The 18137-nt window shown below is 42.5% G+C and overlaps 1 protein-coding gene across 3 annotated transcripts in view; it reads right to left on the reverse strand.

The window, feature by feature from the left end:
- Positions 1 to 18137, reverse strand: part of MYOT (myotilin) — a 607534-nt gene that overhangs the window by 180471 nt on the left and 408926 nt on the right. For all 3 annotated transcript variants that reach the window (XM_069199264.1, XM_069199262.1, XM_069199263.1), the window contains one exon: positions 10310 to 10408. In XM_069199264.1, the coding sequence (XP_069055365.1) occupies positions 10310 to 10408 (99 nt within the window). The remainder of the gene's footprint in view (positions 1 to 10309; positions 10409 to 18137) is intronic.

The raw sequence follows: 18137 nt of genomic DNA on the forward strand, positions 1-18137 counted from the left end.
GAGATATGTTGGGGATAAATTGTATATCACATCTATCAATATGGTCAACATGTTTAAGCCTATTTGTGCCTGAAAAGGTTTTGAACTTTCTTCAAGACTGTAACATGTCAGATCTCCAGTGGTATCAGATAGGTCAATTCCTACTGGGACTTAAGATATAAGTTCAATGACTTTCTTAGTCTGAGGAGTGAATTGCTATTCTTTGAAAAAAAGAGAAAAAACTAAAGACAGCTTGATGGACGTATATAATTTGTATAAGTCGGTGTCCTGTCCCCACTACCTTTTATAAAAGAGAGACTGATTCCATCTAATTGCAAACTGGCACATATCTGGAAGTTTCTTCCATAGTAAAAACAGACATAGGGATTGGATGCTACTGCAATCATCATTCTGTTGTTAAATACACTCTCTAACAAATGGAAAAAGGGAGAGAGGTGTCCATAGACAAAGAGAAATAAAGTTATGTATCTCACACTGTCAAAGAGGAAATTTATCTCTAAAGAACTTAAGGGGGGCATTTGTGTGTGCTGAAAATACATTTGGGCTATGTAAGACACACCAAGAATTGTTAAGCAGTTTTTTAAACTAAGGCCACATTACTCAGATGTCTGGTGATTTGTAAAAGAGGGAAAGTATGTTAATTAAATAGAACATGTTAAAAACATGAGAAAAATGAATAATCTTGCAATGTGCAATATAACTACTGTTGCTGCTGGATGTTGCCCTACTTAAAAACAACCCACAAAAACATTAACTCAGCTGGGTTTGATGCATCACCTTAGAAACCGCTGCTGTGTGACACTTCTCCAGAGCAGATCCACACATCACTTGTCGGTGATGGCGCGAAAAGTTCTGCATCGCAGTCTCACCCTTCATTGGAACTGACACATTGCTTTGACTGGGCAACACATCCCCGGCACTCGCATTCGCATCACAAGGCCTGTCGGCATGGATCCTCCAGATTGATGCAACCATGCCTCACACTGCAGACTTTCGGAACTAAAGCATTTCCTCACAGCTGTGTGACGCACCTTTAACATGGGTCCGAGCAACTGTGCACAACCAGGATTTAGGTACTTTATTCAGTGGCAGTAACTAGGTCCTTGTAGCCAGCCCATGCCCCATTTCAGTCCGGCACGACCAGATTTCCCCAGCAGCGTTTTGTGCGTTTTGTGCGTTTAGGTGCTATTTTACTTAAACATTTAAAATTCAATATCTCCGGTCCTACTAATTGGATGTTTGTTGTTTTGGTCTTGTATAATTTATAAAAATGTAATCGATTCTTCTGATTCTTCTATGGGCCTCTTTGTGGTGTGTTTCCGTTTTCACTGTGTTACTGTATGAAATGTTGCACAGATACTTTACACATTGCCTCTAAGTTAAGCCTGACTGCTCTGTGCCCAGCTACCAGGGATTGAGCACAGGATCATTTGGGGTCTGCTCGTGTGCGGTTACTGCTTGATGAGGGTTCACATCCCAGTCAACCAACAACCCAATTTCGTACAATGTCCATTCCCGTGCGCAACGTGGAGTTGGACCAGGACATGCGCCCACCCCCTGCTGCTGCACACAGCTATGTTATATAACAATATAATGAGTGCCATTTCAAGTAAGGTAGACCTACTGGCTTCGTCAAAGGCTCAAAATACAAATATATAAAAGCAGTTGACCTATTGGCTTTATCAAGTGGTCTGCACTGAAACATATATAAAGGGTACCTATTGGCTTTGTCAAAAAAGTCACTGATAGCTATAATCAAGTGTATATTTCATAAATTAACATATTGCAGAGTTTAATGATAGTGATTGTCACAAACTATTTCCAATACAGCATTATTATTTATTTATTATTTACAAAAGATTAAACATGTATTTGAGTCTTTTTTTAAAACATTTTTCAAGCTGCAAAGTGTAGCCATAGAACCAAGAAACAAGGGGCCCCTGCACTTCAGATGGAGAACAGACCGCCTCCACCTCATAGTGCTTTAAAAGGAATGGTAAGGTGTTTTGGGGGTCAAAGACCCGGCATTCTTACAGAGTTTTTTTAATGCTGCTGAGGGAGCTTCTGCGCTACCTGCAACCCTCCACAACATAAAAAAAATGGATGGTGGTGCATCTGCCCCTTCTAGGGGCACCACCAGTAAGAAAACATAGAATTATTTATTATTCCTTTTAATATTGTTTGGCATCAATGTTTTTATTAACTTTGGGTCTGCAAGGGGAGCTCCAAGGCCCGCAAGGCCCCTGCCGCTCCTCAGCCACCACCCATAGTGGGTGCTGACAAGAGCTGGCTATTACTTGAAAGTGAGTGCACACCCAGGGCACCCACAACTGGTCAAGTCATTGGGGGCTGCAGAAGAACACCCAAGGACACTGCAGTCCCTGCTAGCTCTGTAGCCAACACTCATTGCGGGTTCCAACGGGAACTGGCTATTTTGTTACAGTGGGTGCTTCGGTACCCACCTGGAGCACCCACTAATGTAGCCACTGGGGGAGCCCTAAGCCCCCACTGGCTCACCAGCCAGCACCATTTGTGAGTGCAGGCAGGAGGTGACTTGATTCCTTTGCTCCCACCCGGGCAGAAGTTGCTTTCTTCTCTGCTCCCAGCAGGGTGTGAGCAACATTGTGTTCCCTGCTCAGGAGAGTGCAGACAGAAAATGAAGAATGCATTCTCTGCTCGTGTTCTCCCATGGGGATAACAGCAGTGTCCCAGGGATGGGTCCATGGGACACTGCTTTTTTACGGCCCTTGGGCATTGAGGTCTGTGGACTTGTTTAATGTTTGGGAAGGGGTAAAGGGTGCCTGATGCCATGGGGCCTAAAAACGGCTCAATAAGGTGGGGCTGCCTGCCCCCCCCCAACTAAAAAAAAGCATTTGGCCCCACGAGATGGGGTCCCTGGAGCCTTACATAGACTCGGGTGGTGAGACTGCATGGACCCCTTTCCCTTAAATTACTGTACTGTACCCCGGGGGTGGGCTTCCTGGGGCCTAACATTGGTTCAGGTAGGGGAGCTGCATGCCCCTCCTCCCCAAAAAATACATCACCTCAACACTTGGGGTTTTACTGTTCAAAAGAGCGAGAGCCCGCTATATTTTTTTAATCAGCTCCACAGATCTGCAGTTCCAGAAAAATAAAAGACGTCTGTCTCCAGAAGTGTGTCCCTCTGGGACCGCCACCCCCCCAACCAATCAGGCCTAGGGGAGCAGGGTATCCCTACCCCTATATGTTTTTTAATTCTTTTTGAAGGATAGTAGAATGAGTCCCTGTGTCCTAAAATGGCTGCTGCCACACCTTTGTTGATGTGATGACATCCAATCAGATCTTATCTTTAGATCTGTTAGCTCACTGTTCCTCTGGGTGTGAAATATAAATAGATTTTGAAGCTTAATTTCTCTAAAAACTACTGAACTGATTTACACCAAAACACGAGAAGCATGTTTTCTGAACAAAGTGTAACTTTCTGCCAAATTTGGTATAATTCTGTTCAGCCTTTTTGGATGTAACTGTGTCTAGTTTTCCTATGGTAAATGGTATGAGGAACGAGTATTCTGGGGCCCTCCTTTTTCTCGGCCCCTGCTTGATCGATCACCCAAAACATTACAGGAACAAGCTGAGGAAGAATGGGCTTTTTTTTCAAAAAAGGTTTTGTGAAGATTCATCAAACAGTACCATACTTATAGGCAAACCAAAAAATCAATTTTCTATGGAAACATGGAACTATATATATATGTAAATATATGTTGGGATTATGATTCTCGATGGTCATGTGTTCATGTCCCTATAAACCAGAACCTTCCATGGAGGGGTGATGCTTTTTATTTTGTTTTGCTCTAACTGCCCACCTCCACCCACTAAAAAGGCAAAGGAGCTACAATAAGGTGTTTCATTGTCCCTTTCCCATCACTAGAAAGAAATGTGAACATGTGTATCTGGTAGCCGTGTTCTAAAAAATAAGTGAAAACAGCTTTCTTTGCTAGGTGTTTTAAAGGTAAAAGGAGTCTGGTCATTACCTGTTTACACAGCCCTCAGATCCAATGTCAGTAAACCTCTCAGTTTATTTTCTCTGTCAGTTATGTCTTGGGAGGAGGATGGGTTTATGTTGACAGGTGTCTTTCCTGAAGTTCTGCCATTCTTGAAAAACATCTGTCAAAGAGTTCCACAAACAAAGAGGTTCTGGTTCCAGCTAGCAGTATGTGAATTCATTTATTAATGGAGTATGACACACCATGGACTCCCAGTGAAGTTTCCAAAGGAAATTGGCACTGAAGAAGCCTGATTGGAAAGCAGGTAGAGTTTTAGTGGTTAGCAGAATGTGAGTTAGAATTCAGGGGGTTGTAAGAGAGGTCAGCATTAGCCATGTCTGACCACCAACTTGTAAGCATTATAACAACTGATATTGATAACTTAAAGCATTTTGACAGTATTGTCACCAGAGAGATGATTGGAAGGTCACAATTACATTTGCACAAAATCTGGTAACGGAAGCTGTGTTACAGAGGCATTGACAGTTTATTAGGCATCTCAAAAGTTAAAGGTGACAGCCAATCAGATCTTATCTTTAGATCTGTCAGCTAACTGATCCTCTGGGTGTGAAATAGAAATATATTTTGAAGCGTAATTTCTCTAAATACTACTGAACTGATTTACGCCAAAACACAAGTAGCACATTTTCTGAACATAAGTGTAGCTTTCTGCCAAATTTGATATAATTCTGTTCAGCCTTTTTGGATGTAGCTGTGCTGGTTTCCTATGGAAAATCGTATGAGGAACACGTATTCTGGGAACCTCCCCTTTTTCTTGGCCCCCACTTGGTGGATCACCCCAAAACTTTCCAGGAACGATCTGAGGTAGCACTGACTTTTTTTCAAAGAATGGTTTGTGAAGATGCATCAAACAGTACCAAAGTTATAGGCACTCAGGTGGGTAACACTAATTGAGGAGTTTACATGGAGCTTGTTCTGGGAGTAAAGAAGAGGGCATCAGATTGCTTGGAAAGACTGTCTGGAATTGGTGGCTGAAAAGAAGGTGAGGCAGAAGACGAGAATATTTTTAGAATGAAAAAAGGAGCTACTTCCTAGGTACAGTGAAGGTACAGTAGTAGAGTGGCAAGTAGGCAATGGAAAGAGATGTCTGTGAATAGGTCGGTGTGATTAGTCTTTTAGGTGATAAAAAAAGATGTGTAAATGATGAATGATTTGTTCACTTGAGGGGACTGTTTGGCACTCCCAGAGAAAGTGAGCGAGGGTTAATCGGAAATATGTTGACCAATATTTAGAATTTACTAAAACTAAGCAGATGTTTAGAGCTCTATATTGGTGCCAGTATTTGAGAAGGAAGTGCAGACAGCAATTAGGGAAAGTGTAGACTAGGAGGCTCACTGCAATAATGGAGAATGGCCCACAAGCCCGTCTTGCCTAGTGGGGGACCCACCACCATACCCACAGAATACTGCTTCTCTGCAGGGGATCTCAGTTCCATAAGTGCAGCCACCCGTAAGACGGAAACACTCAAAGAAGAGTAGAATGTGCATCAGGCAACATTTTGTTTGGCCCCAATCAGCATGATTTTGCTTTTCTGAAACACAATCCTAAAGCATGTATTTTTTTCCGGAAAACTATAAATATAGTGTGAACCTGTTGAGCTGGGAGGCTTTTCCCAGCACGCCAGACCTACGGTTTCTCTTTCCTTCCAGAAACCACCATAGTCATGTGGCAGTCCCAGCAGGAAAATTCAGACCCAAAGCCAGGGTGGGCTAGCAGCACTGAGACCCACCAGTCATGTGGTGCACAGACTGTCAGATCAAGGGTTATCAACAAGGAGAGCCAAATTAGGCAGCACTGTCAGAGACCCAGCATTTCTGCCACCTGTAAATGGACAAGGGAACTGTGAGGTTAGCACATGGGGCACCTGCCATTTTTTTGGCAGATGGTCCGTATCTGCCAACTTCTAATTAGCTTCTTACATCACTTCCAGTAGCAATGCAAGAATAAGTAAGATTGCCTTGGGGAAAGGTTTAAGTATGGTGGTGTGATTTGGAGGATTGGATGTTCTATAGCAGTGCATATAGGTATAAAGAATACATTGGAGTTCAATGTGCCTACATTCTTGAAGGAAATTAAATGAACAAAGGGTTCAGCTGCTATATCGGCAAATGGAAGAGTATGGGCGGTGCAGGGACATTTTGCATAAGCAGATAATCACAAAGACTCGAGAAAGGAATTGTACAAATGAATGACGGCCTGTAGACTAGTTCATCATGAGGGTTACCAGGCCCACAATATTTGACCTACTGAGGGCTAGGAAGCCAAGTTCTTTGTTATACGTGTAAGGAAGAGCAAAAGAGTACAGCATGTTTGATCATACAGTGTGGATGTGCTGGAGTGAAATCAAAGTAGAAAATTGGATGCAAGAATGAGTTCTTGTTATAGTGTTAAAGGTGGATGGTGATGGAGCAGTATGGTGTGGGAAGAGGGGATGGGAATATAAAGGAGTTGAAAGATGTTGGAAAATGAGAAGAGAAGGAACAAGGTGGTAATGATGAGAGGAAGGATATCAAAGTTTAAAGAGACTGATAAGAACAGGAGCATGAGGCATATGAAGAAGACAAACCCTAAATGATAGTACGACTTTAGGATGACATTCTCTCTGTCAGTGAAAAGGTTTGTAGAAAAGACGGACTCTATTTACACACAGGTGCACATGTGTGTCTGTGTGAGTATGGATTGGTAATTGGAAGCATTACACTACATCTCTGCTGCTTCTTTGAGTTCGACTGGAATAAACCTCACTGAAATTACTGCTGATCTGATTCTGGTTGGTGTCACCTTCTTTTAAAGTTGTTCTACTGCTTTGTGTTTTCAGTAAGAAATACAAATTGTTTCAGCAGTTATACATCTTCTAGTGACAGTGCAGTTGATAGGAACATTATTCACATATAGAAGGGTTACTTGTTTATTTGTACACATGGGCCTTTTTTGTTGCATGAAATTCACTGTATACGTAACTTGGAAATATGGAATGTGAGAAAGAGGGGTATTCTGTTATAGCACTTGAATCTCTCATGGTAGCAAGACAGAAAAGTTTAAGGCAGACTCAAGGAATGTGGTGTGGACTAGTACCCAAGTCCGCAGGCACACAACAAACAAATCATAAAGCAGTCACTGCTGTTCCGTATAAAAAGGAAATGTAATTATCAAAAAGAAGGCCTAATGTCTTTGTCAGGGGGTCATCACTATAATAAAAGCAGAAATATGTCATATGCCAAAGCAACACCATTAAAATCACTAAGGATGAAACCCTCTTACAATGACATTCATTAATGCCTGTAATGATTCACTGCATCAGGGAAGTTAAGTTTTGATCTAGATGGCATATTCCAGCCACCAGAATTGGTTTCATCAGGCCTCCTGGCCTCTAAAATGTGTAAGTCTTGGGGAACCTCAATTTTACTACTCTCCCTCCTCACACAGGACCTGACTCCTCTCTTGCTGCCTAGCACTTATCTTGGGCTCGGGGCAAACATCCTCAATACACCAAGGCAGTGTGCCCTCCCTGCCTGTACCCACCAGCTTCCACAACCTCCTTTGGCCAGTTACAGAGCTCCTGCATTACTGGAAGTCAAAAGTGCCATCCTCTTGAAGGGTAACACTCATGCAGGACCAGTCGAGAGTCCAGGGGAACTCTCTAGGGCCTCCTCAAGCAACTCCATCCCTCTACTGTCCCTAGCGGACGTGGACGGACAGCACTACTGGCCCTGAATAAACAGGTCCTATTCCATGTGTGCCTACTGAAATCAGAAGTGCTTGAGTCCATCTTTCCAGTGGGGTCAGGTGTCTTTGGTCTTCCACCTGGGCATTGCTTCACCCAGGTCCAGACTGTAGCTTCCCCCAGGTCCAGACTGTAGCTAAAAGTGTCTCCCTGTGCAGGGGTTTTTAAGTGGGCAAGGAAGGTTCCAGAAGCTAGGCACCTCTACCCAGTCCTAGGCTGATACATCATCTCTCAAACCCTGTCCCAGCCCTCCTGCAAAGCAGCTTGGTAATTGACAAGATGGTGCTGCCAAGTTGTTTGTTGAAAGGCCTTCTCTGAGATGTATGCCTGCCCCTAACTGCCAAAGCTGCCTACTCCATTCCCTCAAAATATTCAAAGATGCAGATTTGATCATCTCCTCTTTTCACTCCCGGAGCACGCCTAATTACTAGCTACTTGCCCTTTTGCGTGGGTGACCTTTGATCCTTCAGTTGGCCGTCAGAATAATTAACTTGACCCAGCATGATGATTCAAAGGCCCGAATTGATATAGGAGCGTAGGCAGAATAAAATTGTAAATAAGTGCCACAAGGAGTTTAGGTATGTGTTAATTGTCAGATCTGTGTTTGGAATCCTGATTTACAGTACGATTGGTGGGTCAGGCTTGCGTCTAGGCCTAACTATGGCGAAACTATAATTTGGCCTGATTTCACCCATAGTGTATAATAATACATTAAAGCACTTTACATACTTCAAGGAAGCAGTACAGATGCCTGTTAGAGGCTACCATCGCGCAAATACCTGGCTGAGTCAGACAGTAAACTCACACGTTCAGCCTGCACAGGTGTGCAAATGCACTTATTCATGTCTAACCAGCCAAAAGCCTCTTACCGTAGATGCGCAGGAGAGAACTTTATCTGAAAAGGCAGACATCGGGTGTCAATCCATTTCAACAGGGCTTACAGAAAATAAGACCCAGATAGTGAGTCTGACTGACCGCAAAAGTCTATTGACCAAGTAGTTCGAATTTGGGGGGATGAAATGGGCAGGATCCATTTCTCACATGAAACATGTGGTAGGAGCAGTTTCCAGCCTTTTAATTTTGCAATTGATGTTCAGATTCTGTGCATGCATTTAAAATATATCCAACAACTATGATGCCAGTGTAGAATGAGGCTTAAGATAGTAAGTTTATTTACAGTAAACTTATTGTATTTCCATGCACTTTCGTGGCAGACCTGAGATAAAGTTAAATTAAATATTGCAGTCTTAACTGTGTGGCTCCTAAAAAAACGGTTAACAGTCTTGAATTTTTTGCACAAAAGCAAAATTGTGCAAGGTTTATGACCGTTTGCAGGTCCTATGTATGTTCAGAGTACAGATAGACTGAAGTACCATAGTCTGACTGTGACTAGTGGCCTGGAACCTCCTTAACACAGCTGGAGTTTACTCCCACTCATGGCAGCCAGCTAGAGGAGGAGTGTTGCACAGAGGGTTTGAGTGCCACAGGGACTGTCCTTACCTCTTCACAAAGTCACTCCCAGGTGAGGGTACTACAAATCAGACTACAATCTTTACGACTTACACCTTGTCTTCCTGTGAGGTATGTTGAATGTAAAATGATTCATGATTGGTATTGGGATCTAGCTCCATGACAAAGGGGTAATCCCTCATTTGCATGGCGTGTTACCAAATAGAAATAAAAAAACCTTCCTGTTTCAGTTTGCAAGAATAAGCTGTCCATTGGTGCCTTGTGTATAGCTTAATGGATTTTCGGTTGGGTTAAAAGTGGTAGATAGCCATTTTGACAGATTCGTACCTCTTGTGCAGCCATTGCTCTTTTTTAGGACTCGCCTAGAGACAACTTTAGGTGTGTGATGAGAGCTCGTGTCTTTACACAGCACACACTCACACAACAGAAAACACACAACTGTCCCTTTAAACCATTTGCCATTGTCATCCAGCTTGGTTGCGGCACTGAGTAACAGGTATGCACTTCTTCGTGGATATTAAACCAGAGTAAATCACAGACGTGAATACTTCTCAAAAGCAGTTCGCTCACACTGGCAAGGTGCTGTGAGACAACTTACTTTATTGTTAAGCACACCTGTATGCTATTTTTATACTCTTTATTTTACCATTCCATCATGGACACCCGTCATGCTGGAATAATCGAACTGTAACGTACAAAATGACCGCCAGCTCTTCATTACACATAAGAGCGCATGCATCTCTTATGGGCACAGTTTACAAGATTGCTGCCGTGTGCGTACATACGTATTCATATATGTGCACCGAGACAGGAGTGCTAGTGCAAATAAGCGTTGGCAAACCGCATATATTGCCAGTCGCCTTATAAAGGAACGAGCTATTCTCTTTACCAATGCTTGTTTGTAACAAGCTGAAAAAATAACATGTATGGGGTCTGACTCTACTAACCCCTCAGCATTTAAAAAATACAGATTCGAATCCCAAAGCTTATGCAATGTTTCTCTTTTCTTCCATATAACAATAGTCTAGTGATTATAAATAAGAATAATTGGACTAATAAAACAAAATTGTACCTCGGAGTCCTGCATGTCATCCGCATTTATTTCAAACACCGATGCCGCATTTTCACGTCCCAGTAACCTGCGAGCCATCCTTTCTTCGTATGTTAATCGCTAGGTATAAAGCAGGGGCATAGTTAGAAAAAGAATTAACTAGACACAGTCTGTTGTCAAGTAAGGATTGTTTTCAGCTTTTCAAGAAAAAGAAGATCCTAATAGCGAGCACGTCTGACATGATTGCCACCAAAAGGGAAAGAAGACTAGAATGGTAAAACCGTTTTCCTGACAAGTATGAACACATGCTAGAAAACCTACTGTGTATCAACTGTCCAGATACGAGGCGCCTTTACTTTCACGACGATCTTTGTTTAGCTCTCAGGTTGACTATTTCCTCTTAAGCTTGCAGGCTTTGCTAGCATTTTCTTCCTCCATTTGCTAGAATGTGGCAGCTGTTTTGACTTATCTTTGACCTTCTCCTGGCATTTGCTAATAAAGCAACCGAATACGAACCACAATTGCTTTCTCTAATCTACCAAGAGCAATGAAGTAGTTGGCTATATATAGAGCTCCCTAACATTTTCCTACCATGCCAGTTCTGTATTACGTTTCTACAACATGCAGTATATGCTGCATGATGGCTAGGATGAAGTTACCAGATTTTTTTCATACTGCATCAGAAAGTAAAGCGAGCCACCCACAGAACACTAATATCATCAGTTTGTCATAGTTTTTCCCTTTGTGAATACTGATTATGTGAGCTGGCAAATGGCTGGCATAATGAATGCCTTTGAGTTATTCAAACGGTTGCTTTTGTTATTTCAGCTCAACCACTGCTTTGAAATATCTGGGCGTGCGCAGTTTTTGACAGATTAAACCAGTGTTATGATAGTAAGGGGCATAGCTTTTTGTTTGATGAGTTTATGTCATGGAATACCAGACATCAAATGACTGGCTTAATGGGTTGAATGTGATTTTATAGAAAAACAATTTCATGGAATACCATTACTGAGAAACCATTTCACCTTAACTTTTTAATGGAAATATGTAGAGTGAATGGCATTTACCAAATCATAGAATGTCGTTCTTCTAAAATTGGCTTTTGCATGCTTATTTTTTAAGATGGAAGCACAATACCTGCAGGTCTTACTTTCAGCAACATTTTTATTGAAGGAGTTTGTTATATTGATTTACTCTTGGTGACATTACTTCAGGTTTATATATTTTACATTACATTACATTGTCAATTACTTTGGATGCTTTTAAATCACTGACCCCCCACTAACCCTAAACACCATCATCCTTGACCCCTTCTCAACCCCTAAACACCATTGATCCCTGCCCCCTAAAAACTCTCCCCACGCCTAAATCCCATCCATCCCTGATCCCTAAACTGTACCCATCCTTACCACTAAAATCCCTTTCTACCCCTATGCTCCCCCTAACCCTAAACCCTAAAAACCCTTCAGTACTCCTAAACACCATCCATTCCTGAACTCTAGAAACTCCTTTCTATGCCTAACACCACACCCAGTCGTGACCACCTAAAAAACCCTCACCACCCCAAAAAACACACATCCCAAATCCCTTAAAGCCCTTCACCACCCTTAAATAGCATCCATCCCAGATGCCTAAAAACTCTCGTCACTTTTTAACTCCACCAATCCCTGATCCCGAAAGGCCTCTAATGGCCCTAAACTCTACCCATCCCTGAAAACCCTTATCACCCTTAAACTCCACCCATCCCTGAACCCCAAATCCCCTTTCTACACCAGAACTACACCCATCCCCAACCCCTAGAAGCCCTGCAACATCCCTAGACATCACCCATCATAGAACCTAAAAAGCTCTCACTATCCCAAAACTTGACCCAATTTTACCATATTTTGGGATTTTCCAATAAAACATCTTTCCTTCAAAATGTTTACTTTAATTTTTAATTTTGTTGATATTTCTCAGTTTTTGTTTTTCTGTTAATTCATATACATCAAGTTTACTGACCTATGAAGAACATGATCGTCACAAAGTGCTGATGCTAGAATATCATAAAAATGGTCTAACAGAGGTTTGAGTTCAGATCCTATAGAGGAAACTCATAACTTTTCTCTAAACATGAATTGGACACTGGATATAACATCTATGGTGTTGCTTTCAAAAGTGATTTGAAAAACAAATCGTTCACAAGCACTGAACCACCATCTGAAATTATATAATAATTTCTGCTAGCGAGTTTACTAATAATTACAGACAATAAAATAATCCCAACCTAACAGAAGGACTGCTGGAAGAGTAGCAGTGAAATTTGTGGAAAGATGGCTTTGGCACAGATCAGGGGTCAGAACCTAGCACTAAACTATAATCCACCCAAAACCTTATATCAAGCAATGACTTGTTATTTACATACCCCAAATCCAATCAGGACAAACTCATTAAGAATCAACGCCCTGCATATAGAGCAGCAAACTGAAATCCTAAACAAAAGCTTGTGTTCAAGAAGGATGGGTTAATCACAAAGTTCAGAAAAGTGTCTGAGGCATAAATTTGATGAATGGTAATTCCCTGCCCTATAAAGAAGTGGAACCTTAATCCAAAAGGCTCATCAAAACCACAAGATGAATCTCAGCCCTGCATCTTCAATTGATTAGACCTATTAACACTCAACTTGAAGTATTCACTCCTGTAAGCTGCCAGGACAGGTTGGTCACAGAGTGCTTGGAAGGGGTTGCACAGTAGCATAGTAGTACTATACAGTTATAGTAAGTAATGAATGCGTACACTTGTTCCACTAGTAAATAGGGGATGCTTTGCTAGTTGTGGGTCTTCCTTTTGAGTATTGATTGGGCCACAGTATGTTATGTATTATGAGATGGAAATAAGGTGAGAAAGGTACACTTTGAATCATAAAATCAGCAGCAAACTAAGAACAAAAATTGCTAGATCACTGGGTGTAAAGTAAGTCAAGATGGGCGGAAGGGCCATCAGAGGCATAAGATGGCTGCAGTTCTTTGGAGGACCTCTGGATTGACTCAACAACTTTTTGCCCTTGTTAGAGCGGCAATCTAGGGGTCAGAAGTTTGGAGAGGATACAGCTGCCTCCTTCTCAAGCCCCTGGTCAGAGATCTGAGGTAAATCAGCATCAGTGATAGTGATCCCCACATCACCATATCCTACAATGAGAAGCATGTGAGGTTGGGGAGGCACCTGCATACTAGAAAGTGCTGATGTAGACAACAGGAATTTGAGAGCTGCAGCTTAACGAGGGTCATGACAAGAAAAAAGACACCTTATGGTCAAATGGGTGGAAAGTGATGCTACAGGAGACAGCCTAACCCCTAGTGGGCAAACCGTGCCCCTCTAAGCCCCACCAGATGTCATGAGGAACCAAATCAGCACTGGACCTTGGCCCCATAGTGGGGGCATTGAGGTGCATCACCATGGTGATACTGGCTCTGATGCTTAGTGCTGACTTTAGACTTTCTTTGCCTCTCTTCAGGAGTATATCCGTATAGTTAACAGGCCTTGGCAAACAGGAAACACCAGAAAATAATTATGACATGGAGTGTCTCGTAAAATTAGTCAGCAGAAGTCTAAACATGAATTTTATTAGGGAAACATCTAACATCCGAACGTATTTTAAAGATCTTAAGACAAAAAAGGAAGGCCTGATTGAGACAGTGTGAAAAGTTGAGTAGTAGCAAGAGAAAACTAAGTTCCAAGTTCAGGTTTTGGAGGGCCAGATGAAGGAGAATGGAGCCATCTTGCAAAAAATTATCACCTTCAGGTCCTCTATAATTGAGGGCATCACCATACTTGAGGCAAAAATAGAGGTGCTCGATAACCTGTGGAGATTGGACTACTCAGAGGCCTGAATCACAGAGGTGTATTTGGCAAAAAGTGTATGTTTATGGCTGAAAATAACTCGACTTACTCCTCCCAGGAGTTCATCAAAGGACGGCTGGTAGGTGTAAATGGACTTACCGAGGATTCTTTGCCCTGGGAACAGAGAAATGCAGTAGTAAATCACATGCAAATGGTGGGAAGTGGGAATTCCCAAACTCCTATGTGGCTCTTTTCCAATCTGAAAATGGGTGAATAATTACTCCAGACGAATACTGGAATAACTGTCCTTTGAGGATGGGAGAGGGAATGGCTGACCCTCAGATTTAGTAGTGGTGTAGGGCAATGGCGTTTTCCATGTGGAAACATATTTTCCACGCAGAGAAAAAAACCACAAAAAAAAAAAAACCTTTGCAGCAGGCTCCATTCCCCCTGTGCACACTTCTGTGAAATGTAGAATTACTTTTTGCAGGAAAAGGAACCCGAGAGAGATGTCACATGACATTCCCAGTTTTATGCTTGGAAACAATTGCCTTATGCAGCTTTCCAGGTGTCGCTATGGGAAGGTTTGCGATTTAGAAAAAACATAAAAGTATATTCATGAAGAGGTGTACATCTCATTAAGTATTTTATTTCATGAATCAGACCTAGGGGCATCCCTGCACACACTGAGGTGGAGCTCCTTGGAGATAAGATGGGTAAAGTAATACATTATCTCCTGGAGTTAAGTTCCTCAAGGAGTTGCCACAACATTTCCAATACGGGTGGCATGTGATTTTGGCACTGACATAAATGCATTAGAGGGATAGGATTTTGCAGAAGGGAGTCAATAGGAATGTGATTGTTAGACATGACAGCCTTAGGATGATCTTCCCTAAACCTTTTGCTTACTCCTCCACTTTTCTGACCTTGTTTTTGCTGGTTTTAGGACTTTGTCCACTTTACCACTGCTAATAAGTGCTAAAGTGCTTGTGCTCTCTCTCCTAAATCATGGTAACATTGGCTTAACCACAATTAGCATGTTTAAATCACGTATAAGTCCCTAGTAAAATGCACTAATGTGCCCAGGGCAGGTAAATTACTACTTGTGGGCCTGCAGCACTGTTTGTGCCACCCACTTAAGTTGCCCCCTTACCATGCCTCAAGCCTGCCATTAAATAACCTGTGTGTGCAGTCTTACACAGCCATGCTGACCTGGCAAAATAATCCTTTTTCCACTTTTTATACATATAAGTCACCCTACGGTAGGCCCTGGACAACACAGAGGGCAAGGTGCAATGTATTTAAAAGGCAGGACATGAACTGCTAAGTTTGACATGTCCTGGTAGTGAAAACTCCCAAAGTCGTTTTTCACTACAGCAAGGCCTATCTCTTCCATAGGATAACATTGATAATACCTTATTACATCTTAGAAGTGTAATTCACAATGTGGAAGAGGTACATTTGTCGAGTTTAGTGTCTCTGGACTCACAATTTAAAATCCCAACTTATGGTAAAGTCGGATTTTAAATTGCAGTTCTAAATATGCCACTGTTGGAGAGTTCAGAAACAACAAGGTGATGAATGGAATGCTTGAATTAGTCTCAGCCACTGGCAATCGCTCAGGCCGCATCCCAGTCCATACTTTTTGCCCATCATGCCACCCCAGTTTCGACCCAGCCACATGTAAATAAGTCTTGACCCTGCTCCTCAGGGGGGCAGTCAAGCCCAAACTGCTAGGCTAGGTCCTCTCTGGACCAGACACAAGCATCCTGGGACTGGATTTTCACATGGCTGGGTCCAAACTGGAATGTTTTGACAAGCAAGAAAATAATGGATTTAGGCCAAGATCTGCAACTGGCAGTGCATGTTTGACATTGTTCAGCATTCCGTGCATAATCTGGTCTTTTTACTTTTAGAAAGTTGAGAGTTGACATTTTGTTACTTTAGCCATTTAGTCCTTATTGCCTGTCTCTGATTACACATCTGGGATGGGTGACAACTGGGCTTTGTGCATTCCCTCTAGACAGCTACACACAAAGAGAGCTTAGGTGTGACTGATGGACCATCCACTGCCTGAGGGACCATCCGGGGCAGGATGGGAGGGAGGAGCTGACGCTTACACTTGAATGGGCTGTGTCCTGTCCCCAGACAAAGGGTGCATATCACCCTGTAGTGAGTCTGGAGCCAGGGCAGGAAAGCAGGATCTGTGTGCACTTCAAAGACCTTTCTTTGAAGTCTCTCCCACTTCAAAGGCACAACTGAGTATATGTACTGGACCTCTGACACTACCACTTCATTACACTTCGGGGCTTGTGGATACTCTGCCAGGAAGAAGGACTACTGTGGTTCTACAAGGACTGCCACTCTGCTAGGCTGCTACTCTGCTGGACTGCTGCTCTGCTATGTTGACATGCTGCCTGCTGCCCTTCTTCCTGTCTGGGAGTGAGAAGGACTAGATCTGCATACCCCATCCCACAACCAAAGTGGCTCCAAGGTCTTGATGGCTTGCCTCCTGTTTTCTGAACTCTCAGGGACACAAAAGACTTCCAATGTACGTGCTACAGCACCTGGACTCTGCCAACTATGAGTCTTGCCCTACCAAGTGGTGCAAATCCAGTCCTGGGCCCTTGGAAGTGGGTATAAAGTGCTGATCCAATTAGAATCAACACATCTCCACCTCTGTATGAACGGGGACATCACCCCTGTTGCGTGGATCAGAGCCGGTGCATCAGCCCCATTGTGTGTATTGTAGTCAATGCATCACCTCACCAGCGCAGTTCGACCTTGGTGCATCGCTTTAGGAACCGCCACATTTCAGACACAACACATTGCTACTGCTGCATGGAGCAAATCAATGCATCTTCACTACTGCATGGAAAGGACTGACGCATTGCTTCCTTTGCAGTAATCGACAGCGATGCATTGGTTCTGTTTCTCACCACATCCTCAATGTTGACGCACCAGGATGAAGGTACTTTTGTTTAGAGGGCCTAAGTGGGTTCCTGTATCCGTCCTGCGCTCCATTACTATCGGCCTGAACTCTTGACTTCTCCCCGGACCAGATATCCCAAATAGACGCTTATTGCTTCTAAGTGCTATTTTACTGTTTATTCTTTAAAAATGTATTTTTCAAGTTCTACTTATTGGATTTTTTTTGTTTTGATCTTGTTTCATTTATTAAATTAAGCTCTATTCTTCTAACCAGGTGTGATATCTTTTTGTGTGGTGTCTTCACTGTTTTACTGTTTGTAGTGTTGCACAAATAATTTACACGTTGTCTCTTAAGTTAAGCCTGACTACTCTGTGTAAAGCTTCCAGAGGGTGAACACAGGTTAACCTAGGGTGTGTTTGTGACATACCCTGGCTATGACTGTTGTTCCTGCTTGGACAGGGTACATACCTCTCCCAACCAGAAACCCAATTTCTAACAGTGGTGACATTAATGGATACTAGGATCATGTTTTTAAACATGGATACATTGTCTGGGAGTTAAAGAAGGAACTGATGGTAAAGTTACTCATAGCACAGATTTGCGTCCCGCTTAAGATGATAGTGCAGCATCAGGGTAAGCACTGTAGTTTTATGCAAACAGAGTCTGCCAAGAACTGGGTGACTGCAAGATTGTGCACTCTAGTGTATTTGTTGGCAGTGCTCCCAGGGGTTTAATAACATAAAGGTCTAGAACATGGTGATCAGGTGTTTTTCTGTACTGTGGAGAGTGAGGGAGACCAGGGGATGATTGTCTTTAAGGCAGTGTTTTGGTAGTTTTTTGCCTCAATGCACCCTATTTTCCCACTCTCTGGGACCCACTTTGGGCCTGCTGTGCTATGATAAATAGTTATATATGCAAAATACCTTTTTTGATAGATGTAACCTACATTGTGACATATAGGATAAAGTAGGTGATCTGCTTATTTTGCTTCCTTTTTTGGTCTCTATTCCCACTGGATTTATTTAACAAACAGATTTAAATCATAAATCGTGTCACATAATCATGCACAAGCCAATGCACTAATCAGGAAAGGCC

Source organism: Pleurodeles waltl, chromosome 7 (genome assembly GCF_031143425.1).
Source record: "Pleurodeles waltl isolate 20211129_DDA chromosome 7, aPleWal1.hap1.20221129, whole genome shotgun sequence".
Taxonomy (NCBI): domain Eukaryota; kingdom Metazoa; phylum Chordata; class Amphibia; order Caudata; family Salamandridae; genus Pleurodeles; species Pleurodeles waltl.